This window comes from Saccostrea cucullata, unplaced genomic scaffold, assembly GCF_032062105.1.
Source record: "Saccostrea cucullata isolate Sc308-1 unplaced genomic scaffold, CSIRO_AGI_Scuc_v1 ctg359, whole genome shotgun sequence".
Lineage (NCBI taxonomy): Eukaryota > Metazoa > Mollusca > Bivalvia > Ostreida > Ostreidae > Saccostrea > Saccostrea cuccullata.
The window spans coordinates 421,758-437,391 of NW_026935991.1; the positions used below are offsets into that span (position 1 = coordinate 421,758).

At 36.2% G+C, this 15,634-nt stretch overlaps 1 protein-coding gene across 1 annotated transcript in view; it reads right to left on the reverse strand.

Annotated features, from left to right (window-relative positions):
- The window catches only part of LOC134244450 (uncharacterized), a 126,261-nt gene that overhangs the window by 76,160 nt on the left and 34,467 nt on the right, over positions 1-15,634 (reverse strand). The window contains 35 exon segments of the mRNA XM_062726712.1: positions 188-357; positions 510-771; positions 961-1,137; positions 1,363-1,526; positions 1,681-1,933; positions 2,065-2,238; positions 2,658-2,821; positions 3,037-3,292; positions 3,557-3,739; positions 3,826-3,998; positions 4,309-4,570; positions 4,863-5,036; positions 5,307-5,470; positions 5,668-5,929; positions 6,095-6,268; positions 6,359-6,525; positions 6,908-7,160; positions 7,370-7,540; positions 7,668-7,828; positions 8,117-8,366; positions 8,591-8,764; positions 8,972-9,141; positions 9,234-9,489; positions 9,695-9,868; positions 10,073-10,233; positions 10,459-10,501; positions 10,595-10,816; positions 11,102-11,281; positions 12,996-13,205; positions 13,390-13,563; positions 13,883-14,040; positions 14,151-14,193; positions 14,335-14,559; positions 14,733-14,921; positions 15,420-15,577. Of these exon segments, the coding sequence (XP_062582696.1) occupies positions 188-357; positions 510-771; positions 961-1,137; positions 1,363-1,526; positions 1,681-1,933; positions 2,065-2,238; positions 2,658-2,821; positions 3,037-3,292; positions 3,557-3,739; positions 3,826-3,998; positions 4,309-4,570; positions 4,863-5,036; positions 5,307-5,470; positions 5,668-5,929; positions 6,095-6,268; positions 6,359-6,525; positions 6,908-7,160; positions 7,370-7,540; positions 7,668-7,828; positions 8,117-8,366; positions 8,591-8,764; positions 8,972-9,141; positions 9,234-9,489; positions 9,695-9,868; positions 10,073-10,233; positions 10,459-10,501; positions 10,595-10,816; positions 11,102-11,281; positions 12,996-13,205; positions 13,390-13,563; positions 13,883-14,040; positions 14,151-14,193; positions 14,335-14,559; positions 14,733-14,921; positions 15,420-15,577 (6,551 nt within the window).

The following is a 15,634-nucleotide window of genomic DNA, read 5'->3' on the forward strand; positions in this document are numbered from 1 at the left end:
AATTAGAATATCACTTCAGTATCAACATGTCTGAATTATAAAACAAAATGAAGAAAGAAATGCTGATAAATGATCATTTGTTTCTTTTATATGTAAGTAAAGAAACTATTTGCCAGTTAATATAGCATAAATAATCATTTGTTATCAGACAAAGCTGTAATTCTTCAAATGTTTTATGATGACTTACCAGGTGTGACAAAGCCAGGATCCCCACTACAGTTAGGTTTGGGGAGGTAGTAGTTTTTCAGGACAACAATGGACAGGTCACAGTTATCTACCTTGCTGGCTTCCAAACACACCTCCACCTTCATATCAATCAGGATGTACCCCTCTATGTACAGGTCATACAAGGTGAATCTAAACAATACAAAAACATTGTAATTTTATCCTACACACTATTTCTTTTTGCAATCAAGATATATGAAAAAGATGGGTAGTGTAAGGATGACTTATTTCTGTAACAAAGTTCTCGGGTAACTCTGCAAAAACATGCATACACTATAACTTACTTCATTCGGACTACCCCAAACATCCATATTTCTTCCTGTTGTCCCCACTCATAATCAAACAGGTCCTTAGAGAAAGTCAGCCTCTCAATACCCACAGTCATCTTATAGTTACAGGGGTCCACCTCCAGTCTGGTGGTGAAGGTGGTGCTGAGGGAAGCCACATCTATACAGCACTGGACACCACCACAGGAGGAGTCAATATGACAGGTGATAGGCTGAACAGACAGAGAAGGCAGGGCGGATTTGAGGGACTGAGGGCACTCTGAAAAGGAAAAAAGACTTGCACGTTCTTTGCAGGGATAACGTTATCAGTTATCACACTTACATTATAAAATTTCAAAATGATAGGAATGACAAATTTTCTAAATGAACACAAAGTTAATCTTTACACTGAATATAAAATCAGAGATCTGTGTAATGGTGTTGGGTATTATATGTTTTTCTCTCTCACCATTATTCCAACCATCCACTGTTGGAGTAAATGGTGCTTTGGTATCACTACATTTCTTGTCCTTGCCCAGTATAAATGATGACAGTCCAAGGTCATCCATCAGCTCTGCCAGGAAATTGTCAGACAGACCTGTCCCAGTGATTTTTCTCTCCTCTTTCCATGCAGTGAAGGAGAATGCTGGTGTGCAACAAAAAAATTAAGTAATTTCAATTTCTATCCAATAACTTAAAAAAATCATGACAATTTTGATACAAAATTAATTTCTGCTTATAATTAACAGTAAGGTAGCTACTATTTAAATGAAGACCTTCAATCAAAAAGATGGGTTCAGAAATAAATAACACTTCCTGAAGCATACAAAGAAGACCAACAATCGTTACAATGGATGCTACAAACACTTACTTGGATGAAGGAAGTCTGTAGTCCAGTCACACACCTTCTTTGGGAGCTTTGTGTTTGAGAACACGGGGATTTCTAACAGACAAGGCTTACTGCTCTCAAAACAGATCTTCAGGCTGACGTTCACCTGGAACTTGTTCTCATTGGGGAAGTCATTTATAGAGTACCTAGACAAAATATATACATATTGTATGAATATCACGTATACTACAAAAACAGCTCCTTTCAAAACTTTTATCAAAGATGGCAAGCAAACCAGTTAACAGTTTCATATAACATCTTCGTAGGTATCACCATTCCATGATAAAGGAAATGACTTACTGTAGCCTGACGACTCCATTTAACATGACAGTTTGGGTCGTGCCGTAGACATACGAGTGTAGGCTGGTATTGACGATCATCTTCTCTATTCCCACTGCCAGCTTGTAGTTACAGTGGTCGATGATGAGGAAACTGTGAAGAGACCTATGGATAAATCCAACGTCTGAGCAGCACCTCACGCCTGTACAGAAGTCAAAGACATGGCAGGTGGTGTTAGAGGCGACGGGGCTCAGGGCTACATACTCGTCACAGGCTGAAATCAATAAAATCTCAAATAAATAACCTAGGTCTTAAAAATTATACTCAAGTTAAACAGCTAATCCAAGATAAATTCATTCCGACTTATCATGGAAAAAATTGTTTACAAAGTTATTTTTGAATCACCTTTGTTCCATCCATCAGTGTTTGGGTAAAATGGAATAGATCTCCTGTTACAGCTTGTGTCCATTAGAAATGGAGCAATGTCCAGGTCATGCAGCAGCTCAGACACAACATAATTAGGTAGATCAGCTGAGTCTGTGTAACCCTTTGTCAACAGCCAGGACTCCAGGGAGAAACCTATCAATTTCATGAACATTTATTACATACAGTAATTGTCTTAGCAGACCTTTTTCTCACAAGAGACAATTAAGCTATAAGTTAGAGCATTATTTTAGAGACCGGAAAAGAGGGGAATAAATACATGTATTCAAAGCATAATTATCACATACTATTAAGGCAACAAGATGAGGGAATGACAATAGAAAGGCAACAATGCAAGGCAGTCACAATGCAATAATGTAAGGCAGTACTGATCTAGCCTTTCCCCAGTCCTTGTCTTGTACCACCCTCTCCCTTTCCACTATCCTCCCATGTATTCCTTCTCTTCAGCATGGTTAATATTGCTATAACACTTTGTAACCCTCAAATTGTCAAGTATCATTTTACACCTAATTGGAGAGATTATGAGGGAGCAATGTCATATAATACTTTCTTACCATCAACAGCAAAGCCTCTGGTCCAGTTACATGTTGGTTTGTTAAGCCTGTGTTCATCAAACACCTCTACATGTACCTCACAGGGCCCAGTGGAGTTCAGACAAATGCTCAAGTTGAATCTAACTCCATACACATTTTCACTCACCAAGTCTGTGATGATGTAGCTGTTAAGAGAAGATTAACTCAATTACAGATGGAATTAAAGGCTTGCTAAATAACTGATTTGCTGTTTACAAAGCCTAGTGTTTCGCATCTGAAGTTTCACTGTCTCTTTAAACACAGTTACTTTATATGAATGGCAAATATGTTTAAGAAAATCAGGCAATTTTAGAAACAAACTGACTGAAAAAAAAATGCAATCTATGAAAAAATAACTTACTCAAGATTGATTAACCCAAGAAGAGAGACATGCATAGAGGTTCCGAACTGATAGTCGACCAGTGTGTCGTTCCACTGGAGCTTCTCTATGCCTACTGTCACCTTACTATTACAGGTGTCGAGGTAGATGTAGGCGTCAAACATTTCCTGTAGTGTGTCAGATCTCAGGCAGCAGTGTACTTCTGTACAGGAGGGGGAGATGGAACAGCGCACCTTGTCACCAAGGGGAGACAAACCCTCGGTCGTTGTGTTACAGCCTATGACAGATTATTACAAAATAAAGCTGCTTTTCAAAAGTTGTTTTAATGGTAAATGAAAATTAAACTGTTGATGTAAAGAATGCATTTTTAAGTACTTTCTCTTATCTTATTAAACAATATTTTATCATGAATGAAACATAAAAGTATTGGATACCAGGCATAACACCTCTACAAGTCCTCTCTGTAATTAATCTGTTATCATTTAGAAAAATAGATGGAGAAAAACAGATCATTCATAAGCAAAGAATTATAAAAACTAACCATCAGTCCATCCATCAGCATTGGCTCCAGAGAAGGTGGGAGAGGTCCAGTCACACCTGTCTGAGGGCTCCCTCACAAAAGATGCTACCCCCAGGTCCTGTAGTAACAGCTTCACATTGTGTACATCCAGGGGACCACTGCCAGTTATACCATGCTGAGATTTCCATGTAGCAAGGGAAAATCCTAAAAACATGTATGTATTATATTCATAAATCAATCTTGATGCAGTACTTGTTACCTGGTGAGTGAATCATCTGTGTTATACTGACCTGGATCTAAGAAGTCTTTTTTCCTATTACAGTCTTCCTTGTTTAAAAGTGAATCCTTGAACACAGAAACTACAGTGTCACATGGCTGTGCATCCTCAAAACAGATACTCATGTTCACATTGACCAGGTACTGACCATGGCTCCCTCCAAATGGCAAGTCAACTATCACGAAACTGCAAAGAAGAGTAGTACATTTGTACATGTACTTAAAATACTGTAGATCACTTAATTTTCACGACACCTTATTTTCGCGAGATAGTCATTGACTCTTTATTAGCGAGACAAAATTTTCACGAATTGTGGTCATTGTTCTATATAATCTTAAGGAATTCTATTATATGCGAGAATGAAATTTTCGCGAGCATTTCATCTTGCGTAATTACACGAAAATAAAGTTCTTGCAAATAAAAAGTGATTTACAGTAAGAGAAAAAAATCTTTTGGATACACAGAAATTTTCTAATGATCTAGCAAGCTTACTTACTCAATGACTATAAATCCATAAAGATCAAACTGTTCATGTTCTCCGAACTTGTAACCATACAGACTCCTGTTGAAGTGTAAATTCTCGATTCCTACTTGCAGAGTTTGGTTACAGGGGTTAACCTCTACATAGGCTTCCACAGACAGACTGAGTCTGGGTACACTGATACAGCACTTCACCCCTGTACAGGTCTTAGATAGGATGCATGTGGACAAACTGCTGTTCATCACTGGTCTGTTGGTTATCTGATCATTTGGACACACTGCAATGGAGCATTAACATACGCTGTACTTCAACACACATACATTTTTGGTAACCTTTATAGCGATATATATTTCTTGGAGAATCCTAATTAAACAGTTATAATAAAGTCACTGGGATCTATGAAATTACTTCGGTATATCCATAATTCGTTATATCCTTATAAGGAATTTGTTAAATTTATATAGCTTGGGATCCAAGAGAACTTCACTTTATCTGTGAATTTGCAATATCCATGTTCGTACTAAACGAGTTTTACTGTACTTGCACAAGATACCATTTCCACAACTTACAAGACCTCCAACCCTGATAAGAGTTTTCGTAGTCCCCAGTCATTGAGTTACAGGACGGAGACTGCATGTACTTTGTGATTCCCAGTGTGCTGAGTAGACTCGCTACATCACTGGGCTGTAGGACAGTGGTACCTGTTAGTCCATGAGAACTCAGCCAGCTGGTGTAGGAGAAGCCTGAGTGAGTAAAAAGGGATTGTAAATTTTAATAACAACTGGTCCGTTGTATACACATATTACTTTGTTCTATCCAACACATATTAATAATAGTTTGTAATCAATATATTCTTTCAACATGTAAATAACTGAAAATATAACATCTTAATTTAATAACAAAACTTTCTTGAAGCTCAATAAATTAAGCATAAGATTGACATTATTTACACTGATTATTCAGTACTAAGTTTATTCCTTTTAGACATGCCAAAAAAGATTTTTTTTCCTTACCTGTTTCTACAAATCCTGTGTACCAGGCACACTGCAGTTTAGTCACCAGGTAGTTTTTGAGGATGGCTATGACCTGCTGACAGGGCTGATCGTCATCAAAGCAGGCACTGAGCTTCAGGTCAATCAGAAACTGTCTCTGTCCTGTCAAGTCTGTCACCTTGTATCTGAAGGTCAATCAAAGATAGACATTAGCTGATAAAGGACCAATTCAAGACATTAAATCTCATTACAACTGTAATATTTACACTGTCATTCAAAAGTTTCAAATTTTTATTAATTTTTTTTTTTGCTGGATATATTAATTGTTCAGTATACTTAAAATAAGATCAATGTATGTTGCTGAAGTAACAAAGTTGCTTACTCTAAAATGAAGATCTGGCCAATGGTGAATGTTTGAGTGACTCCATACTCAAAGTTTACAAGTGATCTTTGATAGTGAAAATCCTCTATGCCAATATTTAAAGTGTGAGAACAGGGATCCACACTGAAATCATACGCCAAAGTCCTTCCAATTGTAGATATCTCTGAACAGCAAATGAAATCCTGGCAGGAGGCACCAATTCTACAGTTTGTGTCCGATAGGTTCAGCAGAAAGGGGGCAACATTTTCAGTACATCCAGAATCTATGTCAAAGATTTTATGCATAAAAAAAGATTATGGATAAATTTTCATCAATATAAATTTATCATGAACCAGTCTCATCTCAAATTCTTAGAAATGTTGATCAAGTCTTTTAAAATATCTAAATCCACTTTTTAAAACATGCATCATGAGAATGGGAACCTTACCTTTCAGGAATCCTGAGGGCAGGGCACCAGTGAATGAGGATCTATCACATGCTGTCTTATTGAAGTATGTCTCTATTCCCAAATGCTCCAGGAACTGAAGGGAGGTTTCCCAGGACAATGCTGAGGTAGATGGAGGAAGTCCTCGAGTGATCAGGAAATTTGTAAAGTTGAAACCTGTAAAATTTATTTCTCTTGTGTGTTACTTTTTGTTCATTGAATACATGAATGAATAAATGAGCAGTATGTGCCTTGCTTTCTACAAACCTTGGATTGGGTAAGACACATTTTTGAAATCACAGTCAAGAATGGGAATATCAACATCAGTCATTAGTGGAAAGTTGAGGTAACATGCTTCAGAAGTTTCTAAACAGACACTGATGTTCAAATTAAATCTGTACTTGTTCTCCATGGTCACATGATCTATTTTGTACCTGAAATGTAATCACCAGTATAAGGTTTACCAAATACTCTTTCTATGAAAAAATGTGACCTTCAGGGAGAACGACTTTGCTGAGACATGAATCTAACACTGGATAAACTGCTACATTTCCTGTACACAATTTATTATTAAAAAAATCATCTTCAATAATGATTCCTTTGAAATATATGTGCATCATAGGCCAGTATGACACTTGAATTTCATTTTAATTTCCATCCTCTGACAGAAATATTCGAGTCAGTGAAGAGTTGTTCCCCTTTATGCATTTTTCATTATAAAATAAAAGGCACCTGCACATACTGAATAAGACTTTTTTTGTTTTAATTAAAGATCTGCAAACAGTTATATACATGTTTGTACAAGAACATACTCACCTCAATCTAAACACATTTCCAAGTGTGTACATTTGCCAAGCAGAGAACTGAAACTCATGAAGTCCAATGGACAATTGCTGTTTCTCAATTTTCAGGAGCAGTTTTCCTTGGCACCTGTCTAGCTTGACCTCTGTCTGAAAGGTCATCCCCAGCATGGCAGCATCTGTACAACAGGTGACCCCCGAGCAGTAGGGAGTCAGCATGCAGGAAGTGTGGGTGGGAAGAGCTGATACTGACACTGGCTGAGAGCACTCTGCAAACACAATAAAGATATTATTTACTCATATATTAATTTTAGGTTGAATGCACTTCAGGATTGAAAGCAGGCATACTACTTATATTAGCACTATATTAGCTATCTATTTTCATAAATCAAATAAACTAATTTACCTAAAATGTTGAGAAACATGGTATCTCAACATATCATGATAATTAAATAACAACAATCAAAAAGCCCATTACTAGACATATCCCAATTGTTCTGGTCCACTACGTAGGAGCTTCTGTTACAGGAGGGGTTCATCAGTAGAGCGGACAGCTTGAGGTCCATTTTGAGGTGCTCTACCACCCACTTCTCTAGAACAACTCCTGGAGGAAACTGGCTGTCATTTAACCACTGAGTCAAGGAAAAACCTTCAAAAAACAAAAATAACAAGCAATTTTTAGTACTTTATCACTATTAGATAAGCATAATTTTAATACAGGATTTTCAAAAAATCAATGATAATTTACATGTACAACTAGAGTAAAACATTTATACCATTTATGGCATACTGATCTGGGGTGCAGTTCACTTTAGAAAACCTGGCATTTTCTAGGAGCCTGATGTCTCTTTGACAGGCTAACCCCTGGACATAGCAAAGCTTCAGCCTCATGTATATAGCATACTGGTTCAGGGATAGCAGGTCATCTATATTAAATCTGTAATATAAAGAAAGCAAAATTACTACTATAATTAACCAAACCAAAGAAATCAGACCATCTTGATAAGCTTTTCTTAAACACCAAGCATTCTTTGTACTAAGCAAGGCTTCCTAATGTTCCTCCACTATGTATTTTTTTGGTTGGAATTAAACATTTCATAGAGACCTTCATAACTTGATAATTCTGTACCTCCTGACCTTGACATTGTTTAATTAATTTTTTTTTTCAGATATGCACACAAATTTTAGTGTCACTTGAAGAAAAGTAGATTATTTGATAACTTACTCCAATATTAGGACCCCAAACAGCCTGATGATGTGGGTGGTTCCATCAGCGTAGTCCAGTAAAGGTAGTGTGAAGGTCCTCCTCTCTAGAGTGACCAGCAGCTTCTCGTCACAGGTCAAGATCTGGACAGACATCTGGTAGGACCGATCGGTCACCTCGTCATCTAAACAGCAGCTGACCGTGGTACAGTTACTGTCTATGTAACAGTTTGTGTCATTCTCCCACAGTTCTACTGGTACAGCCAGGCAGCCTATGTAGAAAACATACAGAAACATTATTTTCTCTATCTTAAAATTTTATCTCTATTTCATTCAAAGATCTAAAAGTGAATAGGATTGGGCAGCAGGCTCAGCCTATTTTAGCCTTCTCCCTACATCAATGCCAAACTTAAAACATAATAATTAAAGCAAAAAAATATTTTTTTTTTATTTAAGAACACTATGAAAAAAACAAAACAACATGACCAAAATATACCTGGTTCCACCTTCCATCCAGGTGTTGTATCTGGTTGATAGAAGGAACTGTTTCTGTCACAGGTGAGACTGACAAACTCCTCCAGCCCTAGCTGTCTCATCAGAGCATTGGTCTGGTCACCATTCAGAGGCACAGTATATCCTTTACTGGTTAGCCAAGTTCCCAGACTGAACCCTTAAAAGGAAAGAAAGATCATAAACAGTGATATGTCCTTCAACATGACAGTGTTTTTAGACAATGAGCATTGGTTTCTTGTTCTTTTGCTTTGTCATGTTTGTCTTTGGTATACTCATTTTTGCACATTATATCAACCACAAAACATATTTCATCATTTCAGGATATTCCTAGATACAACACTTATACATGCAACATATAACTCACCAGGATTTTCATACTCCAGTGCATAATCACAAGTCTGTTTGGGAAGCACTGCATTTTTCAGAATAACCTCTGAGTACACACAGTTACTAGGCTCAGATGATTCCAGACACAAACTCAAATTCAAACTCACGACATAAGTTCTTGAAAGTGGGAAATTCTCAATTAAAAAGCTGAAAAAGAAAGAGTTAAAGACTTATCCAGTATGTCTACTTAATTTCATTTACAAATCCACTGCTCCATTGATGAAAACAATAACACATACTCAATTCTTATAATTCCTTGCAGTGTAAAGTTATCCGGCTTGCCAAACTGGTAGTTGTAGAGAGTCATGTTGTGTTGGTACTTCTCAATGTTGAGACTGAGTACAGAGGAGCAGGGATCCATTAGGAACTGGATGTTGACAGAGCGGTTCGCCAGGAAGCTGATGTCCACACAACAGTCAATGCTGGAACACTCGGACAGGACTCGACAGGAGACGGACGGGGATAGTGGGGCAGGAGTGGACGCTTCTCTACACTCTGAATCATAAAATGTTCACCATGTTACACAACATGCTATTTTCTTTCGGGAATTTTTTTAATGAGTAACTAAAAATATTGATTATCTTTGAAAACCTTTTTTCTGCCAAGAATTAAGTACAGCTGTAAGTCTGATACAGTAGAACTGACTGTTAAATGGCTGTTCATTAAACTAGACATTCAAGTAAACAGAAGAATTACCCACCATTGTTCCAGCCCCCATCCTGACTGGCCCCATAGCTGGACCTGCTACACTGTGTGGTGTTCTCTGTGTATTCAGATAGACCGATCAATGCCTCCAGCTGCCGGGCATCAGACTGGATGAGGTCCACGCCAGAGGGCAGACCTTTACCTCTCAACCAAGACTTCAGGGAAAAGTCTGCAAAAGGAAATATAAAAAAATTAAATGTCCGTTATCTACATTTCTGGAAACAAATGAAATTCTAACTTTTCACATAGTTGTGATTTTTTTTACTTTTGGAGACATATTGGTATGTGCAAGATTGCAAGTTAATATCAAAACAATTTTTTTGTAAAAACAAATGCAAATAGTCTACTATTTTGGAAAATTTATACACTCTACCTGTTAAGAATCCCGTTCCCCATTCACAAGTTGTTTTCGGCACCTTAAAGTTTGTCAGGAGAGTGATGGTGTCTACAGCACAATAGGTCTGCTCATAACAGATGCGTACATTTGCAGTTATTTGGTAGCTGTTCTCTAGGGTCAAGTCCTCTATCGTAAATCTACACAAAGGTTACCAGAATTCATTTTATTCATGCAACATAAACACCACATAGTGGAGCATTCCGTTTAATAAGACTTCATTTAAATAACACAGTTTATCATATACACATCAAGAATTTACTTACCGGGGTATATAGTTGGTGAATTTTTAGTGATTAAAATATTTTAACAATGAATTAAATTATACAAGTATAAATAACTAAAGATAAATAATGTTAACTTACTCAAATCTTAAGACACTCATAATCCACCTCTTCTCATTAACTCCTGTCAAAAAATCAAAAATTACAAGAATATGGAATCAATAACTGAGTAACATGGAACTCAAAATGTTTTTTACAATTTAAGGTGACATCCTACCAAATGTGTAATTGTTGAGAGGGATTTCTATGAAGATTTTCTCCAGCTGGATGGTGACCAGGTGATTACAGTCGTCTAGTCTGACGCCCACAGTGAAGTGATGATGTAGAATGTGTTGATCCAAAACACAGCAGCTGAATCCAGTACAGTAGGAGGGAATCTGACAGCGGGCATGTGAGGGGAGGGTGGGAAAGACAGTAGAAGACAGGTCCTGGGGGCATTCTAAACTCAGGAACAAATATGAAATTGTAATTAAGGCTGTCATCTTGGATTTGGTGAAAGCTTCAGATACATGTATTTAGGCTGCCTTCCCTTGTAGCTAGCATAGCATACGTATTAAAAGTTGTTACACTTCTACATCTACTTTTTCTATTACTTCTTGAACACACTCTTGGTTTGAAACATTTGTGGAACTTTGGTGTGTGAGATTTTTAACAGTAGATAGAGTTTACATTATTTTTAATATTTTGGAGACCTAAGTAAAAGATGCAAATTAAGCTGATTTACCATTATTCCATCCATATGGGTTGGTTGGTTTATAGGTATTCATGTCAAAGGAGCAAGGACTTGTTTTTATGTAGGCCCTGATTCCTAAGTCATCCAGCAATTTGTTCCACTTCTCTGGGGTCAACTCATAGTTTGGTGGAGAAATAAAGTTGTCTGAATACCACTTTGCAATCCTGAAACCTAAATTAAAAGTTCTAATTATTTCCTCTGTTTGTAAAACATTACAATTTTAAAATCTGAAAAGGATTAAAAACAGAACTCTTTTTACAATATTGTGTCATAATTGGAGCATCTTCATCTATTTTTAAGAATTTGTACTTGTAACTTGGATTGAACCTGTAACTCTCTGTGTTTGCAACTTCATGCATTGGAACATATTTTTATACTAATTATGGTAACTACAACAAACTATACAGAGAATGAGCAAAGGCATTTATGCCTGCTGTCCAATCCATTTCATAAAATACCTGTATACTTTAAACTGATAACAAAAAACCTTCAAATTCATCCATTCTCTGTACACAAACCTGAATAAAGTTCCTTTGCAATAATTTTGTTTTCCCTTAATGATTAAAGTCACATCTTTTTGAATACATATCATATACAAGCAGGGTCAACAAAAAATATGCACATCAAATTTTGAAAATGTAATGGCTGAATACAGACAGATTTTTAAAGTGAAGTACAATGCCTCAATTAGCAACCTTATTCAATGTCATTAAAAAAAAAAAAGGATACATTGTACAGTCTGGGCACTGGCAGGTCCGTAATAGTGTATCTGTAAATAAAATGTAAAAAAAAGTTTTATATAGTTCATCGTAGGTCATGTTCACCAAAAGTGACTTTTACTTGCTTACACATGATCCTAAGAATAAAAAATCCTTTGCAATAATTTTGTTTTCCCCTTAATAATTAAATTGCTTATCTCATCTTTTTGAATACATATCATATACAAGCAGAATCTTCAACAAAAAATATGCACATCAAATTTTGAAATGTACCATGGTAATGGCTATATCACAAGTCAATTTTTAAAGTGAAGTACAATGCAGTCAATTATAAGCCTTTAATTCAATGTTCATTAAAAAAAAAAAGAATTAAGTTTTCATGCAGCCTGTATTATAATACAAGTACCTTTAATATAGAGTTAGCATGTTAAAATTTAGTCATGAATTTTGATATATATGATGACTTAAGATTATTATTCATATATTCTTTTTCTTTTGTATCATATTTGTTTTAAAGTGTTATCAAAGCTTTTAACAGGGTTTTTGCTTTAGTTTTATTTCCACTTTGATTTTTTTCTCTTTATTTTTTATAGGGGATAATCCAATGTAGTTTTCAATTGAAAGAAGTGGAAATTTTTCAAGGAGTAGCAATTTAAAGGAATTTCACAGAAAATTCAAATTCTGTAACCATGGCAACAATGGGTAAAACTGTATCTTCAGAAGTGTCAATATTGAAATGCATAAATACTGCAAAATTTTGAACACAATAACTCACTGTCGCCTATGGTTCAGGTAAGTAAATGTATCATTATACAAAAAATAATTTCAAAGGTAAAATAGGGGATCATATTCTTTCATTAGAAGCATAAAACATCTTGCAAAAGTGGCATGCAAAAAATTCAGTTACCTATGGAAACCTGTACTGTTTTTAAAAATGAATAAATTGATCAATATATGCATATCGCCCTCACATTTTAACAGGATCAACAGGTCATGAGGAATATTCAGCTTAAACTAAAAAAAATAGCGTTACTTACATGACCCGTACAATTCCATTAAGGTACAGTTCATTTGTTGAACCTAAAATATCAAAAATATAATGTTGATTTTCTACTGGCATGTAAACAGGACTAAGAACAACATCACAACCCTTCCTGCATTCATACCCATTGTAATGGTGCTCAGGCTGACATTAAAGCTGAACTTCTCAATTCCTATTTGTAAGGTCTCTGTACAGGGGTCAAGTGACATGGTAACCTCAAATGACTGCTGGAGAAACCCCACCTCAGCACAACAGCTGACAGCAGTGCACGTGTCCTCAATTACACAGTTCACAGGCTCTGTGATGGGGTCTGTATCCACTACCAACTGGCATTCTGAAAAATTTCATAATCTCATGGAGAATATTCACATACAGCAGTTACAAAACAGTGTCTTCTTACAAAAACTTAAAGTGATGCTTTACAACAATGTAGAGATGTTCAGATTTGGTTTACTCATAAATTTTACTGTCTAGTCACTTTTACTTTCAATATTTCAAATTCCAATGCTTTCTGGTACCTGATTTCCAGCCGTTTTGTGAAGGGCTATACACAGACCCTGACCTCTGACAGCCTATGTCCTGCATGAAGTGACCCACTCCTAGAGTTTCCAGGAGCTTCCTAGCATCCAGTGTTGTGAGATTGGAGCCTGGGGACAGTCCATTGGAGTTGTACCATTGTGTGAGAGAAAATGCTGAAAAATACATGCAGTCCCTGTTCTATTCATATATTCTTTAAAATGTCAAAACAGTTCGATAAATAAGACTATTCTAAGTAATCCTAAAGAAAATTTATCTCAAAACAATAAACATAGTGTACAACACAAATACTCCATTTTGAATACTATATATATATAAAATTCTTTGACATCTTTATTCTATACAAAAACTTTTACCATATTTCTAGCAAAAAGAAATGCATGTATAAAAAACAAATTTTAGATTGCCTGTTGAAATCAAATGATTAGTAGTTATTGAACTCACTTGCTGTTTCACAAGTTGACGATGACTTACCTGGGTCTTTGTAAGGGAGGTTTCTTTGACAGGACGGAGCAGGAACGTGTTTATTGTTAAACACGATTATCTCTCTTGTACAGGAGTTTGGCTCAAAACAGAGTTTCAGCTTCAGGTAGAAGGACACAGTACTGGAGCTTACCAAGTCTATCTTAAACCTGGACAGAAAGAATTGATTATACATGTATTTCATTTCTTCAAGAGGAGAATAAACTGATTAGACTTAAAACATGAATCTTTGAGGTGACTAAAATTTATTCAAACTCACTCAATTTGAATCAAGTCTGACATTCTGAAATAATCCATTATGCCTGCAAAAAAAGAAAAGAAAGAAATTCAATAAAATGCTTCACTTTGAAAGTAACACACAAAATCAACAAAAAGAAATTCTGTTCATAAATTTCTTCTTCTCATATCTTTGAATAATCATGTGTATCTCTACTCTACACTACCATATGAGTACGCGAACAGTGCTTTCTTTCCCTTCAGTTTGTCCACACTGATTTCCAGGATCTGCTGACAGAGATCCAGATCCAAGGAGAAGCGGACGTTTTGTTGAAGCGGATCCTCCACATCCAGGCAGCACTCCACGGCTGTACACTTAGACTTCAGGTAACAGTTCATTCCGTCAGCCAGCAGGGAGCTCATCACCAGCAAATTCAGATTACAGCCACTGTCTATTATCATAAAAAGCAGCGTACATTTTTACAATAAACTTAAAACTGACAGTAGATACCTCTCCACTTTTCATAAGGTTTAAAAGAGTCCACGATAGACTGCATCAATCACCAAAAATTTCATTTTACAATGAATTCATTTTTAGAAACCTTTCTTGCCAAGATTCACTGACCTATTTTCCATCCTGAGAGACCTGGGGTTTCAGGTTTATAGACTGCTGATGACCTGTCACACCTATTGGGGGCAGAGTTCAGGTAATCTGTGACCCCCAGGGACTCCTTCAGGAGGGATAGATGAGTGGGATACAGGGTGGTGCTTGGAGTCAGGGATAAATTACCATACCAGTTGCTCAAGGAGAAACCTTAAAATTGAAGTTCACAATTAATGTTAAGCCCAGGCTAAAATGGTATATTCGAATAACAATTAAATCTAGATTATTCGAAAATATTGATCGAAGGAATATCTAAGTCAAAACCATTGGAATTTATTGTGTGTACAACTTAAAAATGTACAAATCTACAATGGAGCTTTGGCCTTTAGTATCTCAAAACTTTTTTGTCAAATACAAACATTTTTGTCAAGTCATTGACTCTTCATTAGCGAGACATAATTCTCACGAATTCTTGTTTTTCCTCTATATTATCGTATGGAATACTTTTAATCGCGTGAATGATATTTTCACAATCTCATTGTCTCGCGTAATTATAAAGTTCTCGCGAATAAAAAGTGATTTACAGTATGCTAGTCTTTACAGAATCATACTTTTACAGCTTGTTTATGTCAATATGTCCCTGGAAAAGAATTTTCAAGGAAACCCAGTCACAAAACTGATAGTTACCTGAAGTTAATTTGATCTTACCTGTCTGAGGTTTGGTCCAATCACATGGTGCTGAGGGTAGGTACACGTCCTGTAAGATGATGGAGTCCAAATAACATGCTCCACTAGGCTCCAAACACACACTGAGGTTCAGGTTGACAAGGAATCGCTCAGCTCCTTCAAATCTCTCCACAAGATAGCTAATGTACACAAAAATAATAATTAATCATAAGTTGAGTCAAATTTGAAGGGGGGAG